Below are 16868 nucleotides of genomic sequence, written 5' to 3' on the forward strand. Positions count from 1 at the left end.
TACAGAGCGAGATATCTACCGTTGTGTTTTTAAAGCCTTCATTCAACGATCATGGACCTCTCTCAAAGCACCAACAAAAAATGGATGTTAGAATCGTGGACGAGGAGAGAAGAATTAATGTGTCGACCTCTTCGATTTTCATCAATCATGATCAAATTGGTAACATCATGATGACGAATAATAATAGTAATCATCAGCAACATCAACATTACCAGAATAGTAATAATAATAATCAGCATATGATTGGAGGAATCGGTACAAGTAATTTAAATGGACTAAGTGCAAATAATGGTGGAATGAAGGCAGGAGTTGTTCTACGGACCAGAGTGGAGCTTCCGCAATTTGATTTCCATGGACTGCCTCAAATCCCACCCTCGTCGAGTTATGCTAAGAGATTGAGTGATATCAAGCAATATGGGCCCAATACTTTTGTTTTGAATAAAACAGAAAAACCTCCGTCGGCAGGAACCCGAGGCGAAATGGTCTATCAATACACTACGGAAAGTATTGCAAAGAGACAATTAATACAAGAGAGGGAACAAATAACGTTGCCAAATATTCGATCACGGGAATCAACAAAATCAGCTCAGTCCTTGGGAAAACCAGTTCAACGCCTTAATCGACAAATGGTGGTAGGTTTTAACGCAGTCGTAATGTATGGATAAGCAGGAGTCGCTCAATACTATCCTATTGTTCGTCTCTAATGTCTATCGAATATTATTATTATTCATGCCTGAAATGAATGTTACGTATTGTGGTTTACAGATAAGATTAGCTCATGCGGAGACGGAAGAGGAAGTTTTGGAATGTCTTGCATCAGATAAGGACCTGGAGGGAGTGCAGCAAGAAGACATGGAGGTATTCAGAAATTTATATTTTCTTGATGTGTCTGGAAATTATATTCCTTTTGAGCAGTTGGCTTCCTTGCCCTCTTTGAAGAATTTAAATATTGGCTGTAATGCCCTTTCAGGAATTTCTATACCCCAACATGTGGATAATGCATTTTCAAAATTAGAGGTAGGTGTTTCCATTGCTATGCATAATTTATAAGAGATGAATATGGAATTGTTTTCATGCTTCACTTTTGATTTGAATAGATTTTAAATCTTTCGTATAATACTTTTTCAGATCCCTATTTGTTCAATGAGCTGGGAAAATTGAAACAGTTACGAAAACTTGACTTGAGCGGAAATAACTTACAAGGGCTCCCAAATGATCTCTCACAATTTAGCCTCACTGAAATTATTCTGGAAGATAATGTGCTGGATTTTTCTGTATTCTACTCTTTGAGCTCAATGCCAAGGTAGGTATTGTTGTTTTGTTGTAGAGGCTCTACATACTGATATTCATCATTTCTCCACTAAAAATATGTGCATATGAATCATTGAACGCTTTCACATCCATGTAGTCTGGTTGAAATCTCTCTCAACAAGAATAATATTGAAAAAATTCCAAAAATTAGAAAAGAAATATTTCCAAACCTCCTTCGCCTTCGATTGGAAGAAAACCAAATTACTACACACGAAGATTTGTATGTTAACGAGTTTTCCTGTCTAGAAACTTTGTATATTAGTTCAAACCCTATTTCTAACAGAAGCAAGGACCTAGAGAGAGCTAGATATACCTGCAATAAGCGAAATATCCGGATAATAATTTCAGGATTAATTATGCCTTCAGAAAAACTGCCTGTCACCAAATTCTACAAGTTAAACTCCATGATCAATGTAAATAGTATTAACAAGAAAAGTCAACCACCTGCGACCAGAGAGAAGGAAATGGATACCACAAAGGAAGAAGATACTGAAAGTTCGTTCTTCATCACAGCTGTCCCAAGGCTAGATCTGAAGGCTGTTGCTGAAAAGGAGCCTACCTCAGAAAAAATTCTAACTCCAACAAGTCCTTTCCGATCTCCTACCACAAAACTCTTTACAACTCAGTCTGCTTCTGAAATCAAGAAAATTACGGAATCCTATGACAGAATGAATGATATTGGTAAGAAAGTCAAGGTCACCTACGATGTCAAAGATCTAAGAAAGAGTTCCCGAATGCCAGCTGATAGGTATGAATACAATAAGGATTGGTTCGATTTGGATGTGGCCCTTAATAATGTGGATGAATCGCTAGATGAAGAAATTAAGAAAAACGCCTCAATGATTTCCCAAGAAAAGCAAAAGCTAGCCCTCTATAATGACAGTGTTGACCTCTACAAAACCAATCTAACGGACAAAAAGAATACATATCGTGCTCTCAAATTTGCAATTGAAAATCCCATTAAATTGCCATTCGCCGCTACTAGAGAGAGTACGAGTGATGCCACCAAGACTTCACTCGATGTGAGTGCTTTGAAGAGTTTGTATAGCTAATATGGAGTATATTCATGAATGGGAGATATAACCACAAATATTTGGTCCTTTTGAGAATGAGGCATGATGGTTTCGCTTGGAATCTTTTTTGCAATGAAATGGCTATAGCAGGCACAATAAAAAGGCGCAAGGTCACCCTCTGGATCAGATTATCTTGATTCATCTTCTTTGGTAATTGCTGGCATTTGTGAAAAGTCTTGCCCTGTCGTGTCAAGATTTCTTCGTTTCTCTTCATTAAAAATATTTGAAGGAATTCCTTCGATAGACTTTCTCAATTTTTCAATCTCTTCTTCGGAAGAAATCAAATTTTTGACCTTCTCGGCCTCTATTCCTTCAAATATTGAAAAATTAATTGGTTTTAAATATTGCTTCAAGACTTGATTAAATATTGGAGCGACAGGATCTGTCAAAATTGATGTTAAAAAAGAAATCATTCTTCCTTTTTGTTCCTTCTTATAATCAATATATAATTTTCTCTTTTTTTCAATATTTTCCATTGCTTTTTTTCGTACATATTCGGCAAGAAGAGGATCATCACTCTTGGTGAATGGGAATTTTTCATCATCATCACTTTGCAAACTTTTTGTGGATGATACTTCATCCTGATCTAAAGCATTGCTGTTCTCGGATTCAGTCGTGATTGACGATGAATTTAAAGATTGGTGATCATCTTCATTGGACTGGACGTCCTCTGGACTCATTTTTTACTTGCGTCTGTTATTAAAAGACCTCAATGAGAAGGCTGAGAAGAGAGTATGAAGAATTCTGAGAGTGGGACAAGAGTGAGAACAAGTTTGCTTTGAGCCTGCAAGTTCAAATGAATTTCCAATCCCAACCAGAAAAAATGCAACAAACACTACCTGCTTTATCACCATCCTCTCTTTTAGATAGTGAAATTACAGAATTGATGCGGAAATCCTTTTTCACCATCATCAGAGGAGAACGAGTTCCGAATACTGATTTTTTACAATTATACAACTCCATTCATGTACTGCTTCACAATGTGGATATTAGCAAGAAAGATCACTCAGCTATTCATCGGGATTTATTTGGGTTGGTGCGTGAGCAAGTTTTTAAATCAATTACAGAGAGTGATGTAATGAAACAAGTGATCATGACATTCAATGATAATTTCGATGTTAATACAGATACCAAGTCTAAAAGCATAATTGATCTTTGGAGCAAATCAATCAAAACAGTTGATCACTTTATTCAGAGATTATTCAAAGGAAGGCAATATTTTCAAAATTGTTGCCCTTTGAGCTTGGTTTTAGCCAGTCATGTTTTTGAAGAAATGTGTTGTGAAGTTGCTCTGGACATGTCTGAAGAAGGAAACTCACAACACTGCTCCAGAACTTGTTCCAATAATCATGAGCACTCTTTCAACTTGACTCATCTAGAACAATTGAAGTCAACACTTCAAGAATACTATCAGGAACAATCAAAAAAGAGTGAAGAGCTATTCAAGTCGTTCAAAACTCTGACACAACAACCAATCCCAAGACACAAATTTACCAGATCAAAAAATTTGATTCATGACGTACAGGGTGATATGGGTATCAAATTTGCCGAAATTGATGGAAGCAAGTTAACCCGAACAGACATTCCTCTCTCAAAGGAGTGCAATCTTGTTGAAGAATCCATTGCTTTTTATATTGATGATGTGTTGACAAGTGAGGAATGCGAGCAAATTATTGAAAAATCTGAAACACAATATGGATACAGAACATTGGAGCATGAATTCTTGAAATACGAAAGAGACAATGACCGTGCTCTCATTTCCTTCCCATATTTTGCTGACCTGCTGTGGAAGAGGATTAAGCCAGTTCTTGAAAAAGATCCACATGTGTGGAGCGAGTTGAGACCTTTCGGTTGGCACAATGAAGGAAAATGGCAACCCTCATTCATTAACACATGCATGAGATGCTGTCGATACACAGGCCCATGCGTTGGCTTTATTCCTCACAGGGATGGCAACTTTGTTGCGAGCATGGACCAAAGATCCAAATTCACTATTATTGTAAGTACTGCATGCAGATGTTGTTATTCATGTCACGATTACGGATATTAACAACAACAATGACATGAATTTCTGTAATAATTTTAACCTGTCATGTATGAACGTGTGTAATTATCGACCCGCATGATACAGATCTACCTCAATGATGACTTTCCAGATGGAACCACTGATTTTCTGCGAGCTCACCAACCTGCCACCATGGGTGAGCTTGTTCGAGAGGAATTAGAACGAGGTTACACCTCCGAATTCAGTCTCAAACCCAAGAAAGGTCGAGTACTCTTATTCGATCATGTTCTTCTTCATCAAGGAGCTCCTATCCCAAGCGGCTTTCTCAAATACATCATTCGAACAGACCTTGTGTTCACTCGTGTCGAAAATCCAACTCCAGATCTTTCATACCTTCAAGATGAATATTATTGGAAAATGCTGTACTATTACAAAATTGCAGCCAATTATGAGTGTCATGGATTTGTTGATGTATCCTCTGAATTATACGAAAGAGCACTTTCCTTGCGAATGCACTATCCAAGAAAAGGGACACACATTCCAAGTGTAAAGAATTTGCCATCTCTTTCATCGAAAGGCTCCTCTGGTACGAATGATCATCACTGATGTAGAGTAGACATTTTACATTCGAGGTGCAGCAAGGATGAACATTACCTGGCATCCAAGTCATGTTGAATGCAGTGATACAAAGTAATGAGTGGACGCATTGGATGCATGGAAAAGATTCGTTGTCAATGAAGACCGCCCTTCAACACAAATTTCCTTTTTCAAACCCAATAACCAACATGTAGTGAAGCGCAATAAACAGCACTGTGTTTGGATGAGTCCTCAACGATCACTTTCGTTTGAACGTTTGGAATGCGAGGAGTCCACAACGTCATCATGCCAAATGTCATCGCAAATCTCCAACAAAAATTTGCGCTCTTTAAACTCCAATAAAAATGATTGCGGAGAGAACAACACCTTCTTCGCCATCTCCACCATCATCATCACCATTAAATCATCCTGGTTTTAGAGTCAATCCAAAAGAAACAAAATCTTTGACATCTGACTTGAGCCGAACGAGTAATAATAATTTTGAAACAACATTTCAAACACTAGACCATCAACAAGATTTTCTCGATTCTTTCCGCGATGATGATGATGAACTCAATTCTTCATTAGACATTGACTCCTCTCTTCTTCTTTCCAACATTTACATCAACACTTCCAAACCTATGAATCATCATAACAAACCAATTTCCAATAACAAGAAGAACAATAACTTTCAAAATTCAGCCAATTTCGAACACAACCACTCCTTCACTCTCGATGATGGTAACAATCACCATCCGATCACTTGCAAACTTACTCCCAATAATTCATCAACTTCTTCAATGACAAGTACAACGACCATGTCAACAACAACAACAACAGCAGAAACTCCTGTCACGGCTACCACAACCATGACTCATGATTCTTCCTCGTCTCAATTATTGATCATGAACGCTTCGAATATATTTGAAGAAAACGCATCCGATGCCTTGTTGTCTGTAGTTACAACAAAAACGAGTAATTCTTCATTATTTTCTTCAGCAACGGATTCATCATGTTCATTAACTACAAGTGGTCACGTGCCACTAGTTTTGAATATGGAGGAGGAGGAACCTTTTGAAGATGTTTTTGATGTTGTAGAACATGATGAATTGGATGTCATTGGAGGAGAAGCAATTCTCGAAGTGGATGATGAATTACAGAAATCAAGTAAGAAAACACATCAAAGTACATCAACGAATCAGTATGTGGATCGAAATCATTGTCGCTGTGACGAGAATGTTATGAACGATGATGATGATTTGAAACGAAAAAATATCATGATAACGAATCATGGAATAACAACGATGGAAGATGTCAAACCACACAATACAATGGACAATGACGATGATGATTTTGGATTGAAACCTTTGAATTTATCAAATTCTAAATGGAAATCACAAAATTTACACACCACTACAAATATCTCATCCCAAAAAGCCAATGTCACGAATCCAACCCAACAACATGTGGTCATTGAAGAAGAAATTGAAGAAGATTGTGACGAATTTGAGGACTATGATGAACATGAGGAAGAAGAACATGATCTATTAGTGAATACCTCCTCCACCAACACCAACACCACTACTACTGCAACCACATTGAAACAACAAGATCTTTCATTACTTCCGTTCCGATCCCAGAAAAATTCAAAAACCTTCTCAGCTGCTCCATCTTCTTCTAATGTATCAACACCCCAGTACTCTCATCCAAGTGCCTCATCGGCAACAACTCCTTTCAAAGCAACACCAAAATCTGCCTTTCATTTAAGAAATACTAGTGTGACGAGTGACATGACTGTCTATTCAAGCATGTATGATGATTCTTTGGATCCATCTCTGATACAGAAATATTATGATGATTTTGATGATGATGATTATTTTGATTTGGAACCTCAAAAGTTAACAATTACTTCGAGTAAGCACAATTTTAATTTGAATGAGTTTGAAGAACCTTCTTTTGAAGATGGTCTCGAAGATATTCAGGATGACTTGTCACCGTTTATCATTCAAGTGAACACCAATATTAAACGACAAGTGAACAAAATTGGAGGTGAAGAGACTCGTCCTGAAGTGATTGGAAGTTCGCACTCGGGACGAAATCCAGTCTACACGATGGATCATGACGACGATGAGAAAATACCGAGTACTATTTTTGGTCGAATCAAAATTCCAAGAAAGAGTGGAGAAGCTAAAGCTCAACAAGCACTTTACAAAATGTTGGCCTCCAAAGAAGGAAGAACTCGAGCAGTTTCTGATGTCACAAGTTTCATACCAAAAATTGCTGCATCGATATCGAACTCGACAAGATCTGCCATCACACCTCCTACGAATTCAAATCTAGAAGATACTCTGTATCTATTTTCTGTAAATAATGATCCACAATTGAACAATAGTGAACATTTTCGAATTCGAAAGGAGAGCGTCAAGCTTGTAGAAAACTTGGGATTGGATGGACAAATTTCTGAATCACATTTCAGACAGTCTGACTTGACACTCGAAAAGCAACGAATCAATTTTTTGCATTTATATTCACCCATGCATCGAGAGAAGATTCGAACAGAAGTATCACTCGTTCTTCAATCACTGTTTAGAGGTTATGTTGCTCGAAAAAAGCTCATCAAAGGTCTTGTTTATATGGAATATATTTGTACAGCTGCGTTGGGTCATGCTTGGAGAATGAAATTGAAAAAGTTGAAAATGGAACGAGACTTGTTAAAACCTCAACGAACAGTGGTGGATGATGTGAAATCAACTATAGAATACTCTCCTGTCAAAGGAGATGAAAAGGTGAATTTACAATCACAGAGAGTAGTCACACCAACAATGACCAAAAGCATTTCTTCTCCCAACAGTAGCAAATCTTCGAGTGTTCCATTGCAAGCAGCAGTGTCTCCAATAAGTGTCAAGTCAGCCGACTCTCAAGTGGTTCCAATGATGGTTGACAGCTCTTCCATGTCTCACTATTCCAAAAATGTAGATAAGATCATTCAATTTCAAGCATTGTGTAGAGGATATACGAAAAAGCTTTCCACACTGATACGAAATCTCAAATTAGAGAAGCGACGTCATTTATTAACGAAGAGTCATCCACTCATTCGACATGTCTATATTGCCTATTTAGAGCTCCTTGTTGGAAAATTAGATCTTCAGAAAGATGTAAACGATAAGCAGAAATTGATGGAAATTGACAATCCTTCCACCACGAACATTATTATGAAAAAACACAAACTATTTCCTCGATTTCTTGAAAATATTTATCAATTAGTTTCATGTAACACAAAGGTAAGTGTGACCTTCAAATTTTAGTCAATTAACATCAATTAATATCCGTTCATATTGTTATTTTCACATGAACAGAACAAGTATCGCATCATGAGAAGATCCCTTCGAGACGTCCTACTCGAGAGTAATCATCCAGACTGTAAAGAACTTGTAGATATTTATGACAAACAAAAATACAATCTAAATCAAATAGGAAACGTTACTCATGAACTCGACAGTGAAAGTTTTGAAATGAAAGTTTTTGTGGAATTTTTACTCGATCAAGGAAATGTGCTCCCGAAAATACTCGCTCAAATACTTCTCTCAGATCAAGTCTATGAAATGAATCGACATTTATTTGATAATTCATTCATTTCAAAGCAAAAATTCAAACACACGATTCTATTAGTTCATGAACAGAAACCCATTCATTTCTCAAACCATTCCAAACAGATTTATACTGAAAAATCACCCATGACTAGTGATGTGAATGCCGTGGACATTGCCTTCTTGTGTGAAGAATTGAGTAGGGTATTCTTTGATTTCAAGTACACACCTGCACTCTTTGAAAAGAGACATTATGTGTTTCATTCCACCGTGTGTGAATTGTTGGAATTATTCAGGGGAGGAGGCAGAGAACCCATTGGCCACTTGAGAAGCAACAGTCTGTATGACAGCAGTGATCATGATTTCAACACCATACTGAACAAGATTATTTTCAATCGATTTATTCCAACTCTATATTCCATGTTTTCAATGGAGTTAAAAACATTGGAAACAAGTAGAAGTTCAAGCAAGAACCCAACTCAAACCATATGGGATTTAATAGTGAACATTCAGCAGCAACAACAGATGCAAAATGCGAATACCCATAACAATCCTCCTGTTATTTCAGCATTGGAGACAACAATTCAAAATGTGAATGACACGTTCAAACATCAATTAGAATTTCTCAAAAAGAAAAAGTCTTTCGCACCCGTTGAATTGTCAAAGATGAAATTCAAATCATTGATTTGTTATGGCCTATCACACAAGATATTAGACAAGATTTTAACACAAATTTTGTGCTCTCAGAGTCCTGTTCTTGTTCATCATGTGAAAACAAACTCATTACTCCTCTCTGTGCCAGTTCAGAATAGTATCATTTCTGGAATTGTCTCTCTTCAAGATGCTCACACATTCAATTTTTCATTGACAGAACCACTTTTTGCACCTTAAATAAAAGATATTACCGTTATTGCACTGTGCAGTGAAAACTTTACAAAAACCGTTACATGAATTTTAAAAAAATTAAAATTTTTAACCGTTGTGAATTCAAAATATTTAAAAATTTAGCGTTGGTCATGAACATTGTTCAAAAAAAAACAACACAACAACATCCACACACAACAATAACCAACAAATGGCAAGAACCAAGCAAACCGCTAGAAAATCCACAGGTGGTAAAGCTCCACGTAAGCAATTGGCCTCGAAAGCTGCCAGAAAATCTGCCAAACAACCATCCACAGGAGGTTTGAAGAAGCCACACAGATACAAGCCAGGTACCGTCGCTTTGAGAGAAATTAGAAAGTATCAAAAGAGCACAGAATTGTTGATCCGTAAATTACCCTTCCAACGATTGGTCAGAGAAATTGCTCAAGACTACAAGTCTGATTTGAGATTCCAATCCAACGCTGTTTTGGCTTTGCAAGAAGCTTCGGAGGCTTATTTGGTCAGTTTGTTTGAAGATACCAACTTGTGTGCCATCCACGCCAAGAGAGTTACAATCATGCCAAAGGATATGCAGTTGGCTAGAAGAATTAGAGGTGAGAGAACCTAAATGAACCACACACTCGCACACCATTCTTTCATGTACATAGAGATACAAATCGTTGAGGTGAGTCCTTGTTTTTACTAACCCCTTTTATTTTGAATGACAATATTCTTCATGTGCCACGTGTTTGTTGGCACTGGCATTGATGGCAAACAATGTAAATGTTTTGGTGCGATTGAATTTTGTAACCCACTGAAGTGGAATCACATCCCACTATTCTAGAATCCTAAGCCTGTAATAACTTATTAAACCATAACATTACATAACATTAGTGTTAGTATGTTGTCCATCCTGTTGTTTCATACCCACATATGACCCCTTGAAGCGAATAGCCCTCTACTCCAAATTTCTTGAAAATTATCTCCAGTTTATTAAGGCTTCAATTTTGTTCTATTTCAAAACCAAATCATTGGAAATCATTCCATCGGAACAAATTAACTTGAGTTTCCATCGTTCTTTTATTGTATTCATCAAACATCATCACAACAAATCATCACAAAAAAATGGCTTCTGGTGCTTTGTTGCTCATAGAAGGCGATAACCCTGATACCTGCAAAGAGTTCAATCAAATTGTTTTTGTTCCCGTGCTAATGTATGACAATAACTGGAAGATTCATGTTCTCTTTCCCAGAATCAATGAAGAATCTATAGACAACTTCGAAATATCCTTCAGAAAATTGACTAAAAACCAGGTCAAAAGCAAAGCAACATGTATCATTGAATACCCCCCAAAACCAAAACCGAAATTCAGTTTATTTGGTCCTCATAAAATTGAAATTGTTGATCACAAAATAAGTCGTCACGAGATAATTACCAACAACGAGACATTTTGTTATACTAAATATGAGTTGACACTACAGCCGTCAGAGCACATTATGCAATCAGAATTCTCTTCTGAAAACAGGAAAATATTTGATGTTTCATTGAAAACAAACAGAGATGACCATTTCGTTCGAAAAATAGCGGTCGAATTTTATCGGGATTTATGTTGCTTTACAGCGGTACAGTGTCTACAAACAACTTTCACACATTTTGAATCGAATTTGTATGCCGTCACAACAGCGTCTGAAGATAGTTTCAAAAAAATAGCCCTATACTCAAAAATGTTTGAAAACCGATATTCTCCACAAAGTGAGTTTGTATCACGTGTCTTTAATTACAAGGTTGATATGAAATTGTTGGAACAAATCAAAGATACAAACACAGAAAGAATTGTAGAATTATTAAGCGAAGACCCGGCCTTTATTTTATACACTTTGTGTTTTGATTCATCTTATACTGAAGAAGAAAAACAAGTAACACAAGAATACCTGTCCAAAATATATAAGGTCCAACCGAACGCAAGGAATTGGATTATACCGTTTGAATCAATTCAGTCATTACCCTTATATCCAAAACTGTTGTTAGCAAGAAAGAAAAGTGGATTCGATGCCATTTTTGGTACGGCAAGCCGTTTGCTTTCAACTGGCCTTTTTGTTCCAACAAAAATTACCAAAGATGAGTTGATAGAGGCTTCAATGTTGTTTTACTTCAAAACAAAATCATTGGAAATCATTCCATAAAAACAACTTCACCAATACACTTTATTGTGTTTTGGTGTGTCTAAATACTAAGTCTATCCTTTATTTAAGAGCCACTACTGCTATGATGGAAATGATTGTAAAAATTAATCCAACGGATCGCAACACATTAGTGATACTTTCCACCTGATACACAACTGGTATAAATAATGCACAAAGGAAACGTAAATCTTCTTCCCTTTCTGTTAGCATTTCCTTATTGCTCAGATTGAATTCTACACGAGCCTTATTAAATTTGATCCCAAAAATTCAAGCAAAATGTTAAACGACTCATTAGTGTGAAACCCAAACAAATCCTCATTCAACAAAAAATGTCTGGTTTCAACTTTAACCCGAAACCAACAACGAACTCAAACTCTTCTGATCCCAAAAGCTCGCCATTTCTTACGTTCGGATCATCACCATTTAACTTCAACCTACCATCCTCCAATACGCCACCAAGTGGAGCGTCATCGTCCGATGAGAAAAAAACCTTCTTCACTTTAAATTCATCAAACAACTCTACAGATCATTTCCCCGAAATTCATAAAGAAATTGAACGGTTATCGAAATTAATTCAATCAGCAGAATCGTCAAACAAGTCAAACAGTGAAGAATTACAGAAATTGAAAAAAGAAAATGAAAAGCTAAAGGAAGAAATTGAAATGTCTAAAAGCGCTCTCTCAAAATCAAAACTACTTCCAGATGATTTGCAAGTAGTAACATTGGATACCATTCGACAAATTAAATTGAATTTAATAGAATCGCAAAAACTGGTTTTAGAGCGAGAAATGGAATTAGTTGAGTCGGACAACTTTTGTTCTTGTTGCTTGGCCTCAAAGAAGACTGTTGTTTTTCTACCATGTTGTCATTTATGTACTTGCGAGAAATGTTCTTTGAAATTAACTGCGTGCCCACTTTGTCGGAAAAACATTGAAAAGTCAATTTACACACATAATTGAATTGGACATTGAGCTACCATGACCGCAAGAGTTGAAAGTTTGTGAAACAATCAGTTCAACAACAAGTTGCTATCGTCTTTAAATTTCATGTATCTTGTACAGTTATACACCATGATTAAACTTGTAAATAAGGATATGCATAATTGGACATAATTGTGTTGCTTCTTCATTGGATTCACCCTCATTGAAATCATTGAAAAAAATTATTTTGTCATCTTTATCTGGACTCGCCATCCATTAAAAACATTACTTTTGAAAAAAAGTTCAATGCTTTGGTTCTAGTAATTGAACAAAAATCACACAATATTCGGAAAGAATTGAAAGAGATTTTAATATTTCATCCTTGTGCTACCGAAGAGAATAGATATTAAATTCTCCAAACCAAACCAACAAAATATCATCTCAATTAGGACCATTCATCATCATATCTGTATGAAATCATTCTTTCGGAAATTACTACTTGCCCATAACATCAGTTTGCAACGTTCACCTTCCAATAATTTATTCTTTGATTCAAAGCTTTGTTCATCCAAGACTCTTCTGGTTCATCCATCCGAAAAAACCGTTTACCCCACTTCTTGTTCAGCAACAACAACCTCTTCCACAGCATTCTTTCATCACGGAAATTGTTCTTCGTTATTGCGAGATTATTCATCATCCAGGAGTGCAAGTAGTAGCAACGAGGACCACAAAAACATCATGCTATCGTCATCATCAATGAATACAGATCAACAAAACAAATCTACCACTTCCCTTGTGGATGAAATGGCACAACTCGATAAAAACTATGAAAATGCTTTGAAAATTTTGGATTCTCTCATTGCAAGGAAAGTAACTTCCGATGTTGGAGGTCAGGAACAAAATCTTGAAATTACAACCAATTGCTTAAAGAGGATTGGCGTTGACATCACAAAACTACCCATGATTCATGTAGCAGGTACGAAAGGAAAGGGAAGTACCTGTGCATTTTGTGAAACTATTTTACGAAAGAATGGATTGAAAACTGGGCTTTTCACATCGCCTCACTTGATTGATATTCGGGAACGTATTCGTATCAATGGGGCTCCAGTGTCAACTGAATTATTTGGATCTGCATTTTGGGAGTGTTATGACAAGCTCTGTCAATCGTCACTTGGAGGTGAGAAAGACCTCATCGCTAAAACAACCTATTTTCGATTATTGGTTGTCCTTGCATTTAAGATTTTCGTTGATGCAGGTGTGGATGTGGCTATTATTGAAGTTGGAATAGGAGGACGATATGACGCTACAAATATTATTCATCCTGTTGTGTGTGGAATTAGTTCAATTGGGTATGACCACATGGAAATTTTAGGAAATAGCCTTTATGAAATTGCCATGCAAAAAGCAGGTATCATGAAAAAACATGTTCCATGTATTACATATCCTCAGAGAGAGGAAGCTATGGATGCCTTTGTCAAGTCGTCACAGGTATCAGGGTCTCCGCTCTACATGTGTCCATCGATTGAGGACTATGAGCGGGTTTTGAGCGAGGATGGAAAAATTCAAAGATTAGAATTAGGATTGAAAGGAGAACATCAACGATGGAATGCATCATTGGCCATAGCTTTAGCATTTGCATTTATGGAACGAACAAATAGGCATGAAAAATTGGAAATTCCTTCCTTTTCACCTCTTGAAGAGAGTATTGTGATTGAGAAATTTAAAAACAAATTGAGAGGAGAAGATTTGTCGTCGTCTCAATCGTCTTCCAAGTCATCAAAAAGTCTTTCAAACATTCCATCCTCTCTCTTGAATTCCAACATGTCACACATTCATAACACTCAACATGTAGAGACGTTTTTACCGTTCCACCTCCCAGAGGCCTACATCAATGGGTTGAGAGAATGCAAGTGGCCTGGTAGATGTCAGGTACTCTCTTTCCCAGGTCTCAGTTTTTATATTGATGGAGCCCACACCGATGAAAGCTTGGATTTGTGTCGAAAATGGTTTGTGAGTTGCATGGAAAAGAATCAAGTGAGTCAAGAACTCGACGATCATTACTATTTTTCAAGTGACAATGAAGAAAATGCATTATTGACAACAGAACGACGAAAGCAAGCCCAAAATGCGGCTACCACCAGTACTCATAAGAAAGTACTTGTTTTCAATTATACAGGACCAAGAGATCCCAAAAAGTTGCTGACACCTCTCTCGAAATCTAGCGATTTATTTGACTATGTCATCTTTTGCCCAACAGACTCTGTGAAAAACAGTCTTAACAAGCATCATACAAGCATTTCAAAACAAGAAGAAGAAAAATTGAATCTGTTAAGACAAACTTGGATTGATTTGACAAACAAAAGTGATAACATTCTTCTTTTCCACTCCATCAATGAAGTACTAGAGTTTTTATGGGACATGAAATCCGAGAAGGTTTCAGTTTTGGCCACAGGTTCCATTTATTTAATTGGAGATTTCAGTAGAAAATTACACAAGATTTACAAAGCCATCTCGAAACGTGACAACAAGTAATATTCACTCTCACATCAAGATGCAATGATGGTCCTATTGCGTCTCGTGTTATGTTGAATATTTTTATACATTTTGAAAACAATGATTAATAACACACTAAGAAAATTCTCAACCAAATATTAAGATCTACTCCTTTTCAATTTCCATTCCAAACACAAAGTCTACGCCACAACAAGAGGAGCAGCTTTTTGAAGAATGTTGAAAAAGAAATTTGACCATGTTTATGACCTCCATGCATGAGCTTTCTTAGGAATTGCCAATTTCTTCTTCTTGATGTGGAATCATTCCTCTGAAGAATAGACTCTGAATATATTTCCAAACCTTTCCAATCCACTCTAATGGTTTCAAGTCAAACTCATTGCTCTTCAAAAGCTCTTCATAGGTCATGTCATATTCAAACCATGAGAAGAACCAACATGTCAGCCAGTTCAGAGGATTCGAGGACGATCTCTTTTTTTCTTTACACACATTGTTTTCCAATGAAGTGGAGTGTTCTTCTTCATTCATACTCTGCAGCTTCATGGCTTTGACTTGACAATACAAGTGTAATTGATAATGATACAACATGCACAATAGGACAGTGAGAAGACAAGCAACAACCACATCTGCTGTGTAATGTTCTTTTGACCACACAATACAAAACAATCCCATAATGCAACCTGAAATCAGGACACACACCACAACAATTCTCATTCCAAGCCATATCCTTCTTCCAATTCTCGAACTAGATGACTGGAACGAATAAGTTGTTGAAGAATAATACAGGACAAAGAAGGTACACAATGTCACAGCACAGGTATGACCTGAAAACATGTAATCTCCACAAGTGTAACCAATCACGGTGGTTTCTTGTTCATTCTTCGAAGCACTTGTCCCAAATAATCTTTCCTTAAGTGGCATTTGTTGTAAGGTATGACATTTTGTGACATCATTGGCATTGGGAATGCTCAAGATTGTACTCGACATGACAATGATTCTTAATATCAGCAGTACACCATCCAACAAGAGAAATCTAGCTAATATATTGAATCTATGAGTTCGATTGAAACACGACAACAAAACCATGAGAAATGCCAAAACTGCCGTAATACATTCTGTGATTTTAAAAGCTTCTGGAAAAGGAGATGAAATTCGATCTAGGAGGATATCATGGAGTGGAGTTTGTGTTAAATCAACTGAAGGAACCAAAATATGCATGGTTATGAAACGAGTCAGAAAGGATGATGTGAAAAAGAAGGTACATGCAAACACGAAACGAATGAGTGGAGGAAACAAAAACGAATATTTGGAACAAGACGAATGAGCGGAGGACCTTGGACTCGAATTCATGTTGTTGGATTCATTGCTTATGGAGATGGATTGAATGAAATTTCTCTGATTGAGAGTGAAGGACGGCGAATTGTGTAGGGAAACATCTGGTTGTAAGATTTGAATGGTAAAATGGGTGTCTTCAGAATGTTGTGCATGTTCATTCACCTCCGTTTTGCTCAAGAGAGTGTCAAAGGAACGAGGACTGTCATTGCAGTCAATGGATGGAATGGAGTGCTCATGCAGTGGTGGAAGCAAATGAGGCAGGAATGTGTTGTGCTCTGACATGTTGTTGTTAGACTTTACTCTTCAACGTGAACGGATGTCAAAAATTTGTGAATGATGCTATCAGCCACTAAACAAACGCTACACTGTTTTTTTTGAAAACAGCAATTCACGTTTGGAATATAAGAAGAAGTAGAGCATGTGAATCTATCCCAATATTTGAGAAGCAATTGGAGCAAGCACTGTAATAGAAAATCTGTTCGCTTATTAAGGAAAGTAGGTG

At 36.9% G+C, this 16868-nt stretch overlaps 9 protein-coding genes across 9 annotated transcripts; 7 read left to right on the plus strand and 2 right to left on the minus strand.

Annotated features, from left to right (window-relative positions):
- Positions 1-80: 80 nt before the first annotated feature.
- On the plus strand, positions 81-2363 carry C9374_008740 (uncharacterized protein; the record flags this gene model as incomplete). Its single annotated transcript, XM_044698850.1, has 4 exons — positions 81-632; positions 766-1017; positions 1098-1303; positions 1409-2363. 4 exons carry the CDS (start codon positions 81-83, stop codon positions 2361-2363), a joined length of 1965 nt encoding a protein of 654 aa, XP_044545380.1.
- A 149-nt stretch (positions 2364-2512) lies between these two features.
- Positions 2513-3064, minus strand: C9374_008741 (uncharacterized protein; the record flags this gene model as incomplete). Its single annotated transcript, XM_044698851.1, has 1 exon — positions 2513-3064. The coding sequence occupies one exon, from the start codon at positions 3062-3064 to the stop codon at positions 2513-2515; it is 552 nt and encodes a 183-aa protein (XP_044545381.1).
- A 143-nt stretch (positions 3065-3207) lies between these two features.
- C9374_008742 (uncharacterized protein) lies at positions 3208-4995 on the plus strand (the record flags this gene model as incomplete). The annotated part of the gene is made up of 2 exons (XM_044698852.1): positions 3208-4383; positions 4516-4995. 2 exons carry the CDS (start codon positions 3208-3210, stop codon positions 4993-4995), a joined length of 1656 nt encoding a protein of 551 aa, XP_044545382.1.
- A 335-nt stretch (positions 4996-5330) lies between these two features.
- Positions 5331-9443, plus strand: C9374_008743 (uncharacterized protein; the record flags this gene model as incomplete). The annotated part of the gene is made up of 2 exons (XM_044698853.1): positions 5331-8246; positions 8322-9443. 2 exons carry the CDS (start codon positions 5331-5333, stop codon positions 9441-9443), a joined length of 4038 nt encoding a protein of 1345 aa, XP_044545383.1.
- A 184-nt stretch (positions 9444-9627) lies between these two features.
- Positions 9628-10260, plus strand: C9374_008744 (uncharacterized protein; the record flags this gene model as incomplete). The annotated part of the gene is made up of 3 exons (XM_044698854.1): positions 9628-10030; positions 10085-10101; positions 10237-10260. The coding sequence occupies 3 exons, from the start codon at positions 9628-9630 to the stop codon at positions 10258-10260; spliced, it is 444 nt and encodes a 147-aa protein (XP_044545384.1).
- Positions 10261-10541: 281 nt separating this feature from the next.
- C9374_008745 (uncharacterized protein) lies at positions 10542-11600 on the plus strand (the record flags this gene model as incomplete). The annotated part of the gene is made up of 1 exon (XM_044698855.1): positions 10542-11600. The coding sequence occupies one exon, from the start codon at positions 10542-10544 to the stop codon at positions 11598-11600; it is 1059 nt and encodes a 352-aa protein (XP_044545385.1).
- Positions 11601-11929: 329 nt separating this feature from the next.
- C9374_008746 (uncharacterized protein) lies at positions 11930-12559 on the plus strand (the record flags this gene model as incomplete). Its single annotated transcript, XM_044698856.1, has 1 exon — positions 11930-12559. The coding sequence occupies one exon, from the start codon at positions 11930-11932 to the stop codon at positions 12557-12559; it is 630 nt and encodes a 209-aa protein (XP_044545386.1).
- A 699-nt stretch (positions 12560-13258) lies between these two features.
- On the plus strand, positions 13259-15052 carry C9374_008747 (uncharacterized protein; the record flags this gene model as incomplete). Its single annotated transcript, XM_044698857.1, has 1 exon — positions 13259-15052. One exon carries the CDS (start codon positions 13259-13261, stop codon positions 15050-15052), a length of 1794 nt encoding a protein of 597 aa, XP_044545387.1.
- A 246-nt stretch (positions 15053-15298) lies between these two features.
- Positions 15299-16648, minus strand: C9374_008748 (uncharacterized protein; the record flags this gene model as incomplete). Its single annotated transcript, XM_044698858.1, has 1 exon — positions 15299-16648. One exon carries the CDS (start codon positions 16646-16648, stop codon positions 15299-15301), a length of 1350 nt encoding a protein of 449 aa, XP_044545388.1.
- Between the last annotated feature and the right edge of the window lie 220 nt (positions 16649-16868).

This window comes from Naegleria lovaniensis (assembly GCF_003324165.1).
Source record: "Naegleria lovaniensis strain ATCC 30569 chromosome Unknown tig034, whole genome shotgun sequence".
Lineage (NCBI taxonomy): Eukaryota > Heterolobosea > Eutetramitea > Acrasida > Naegleriidae > Naegleria > Naegleria lovaniensis.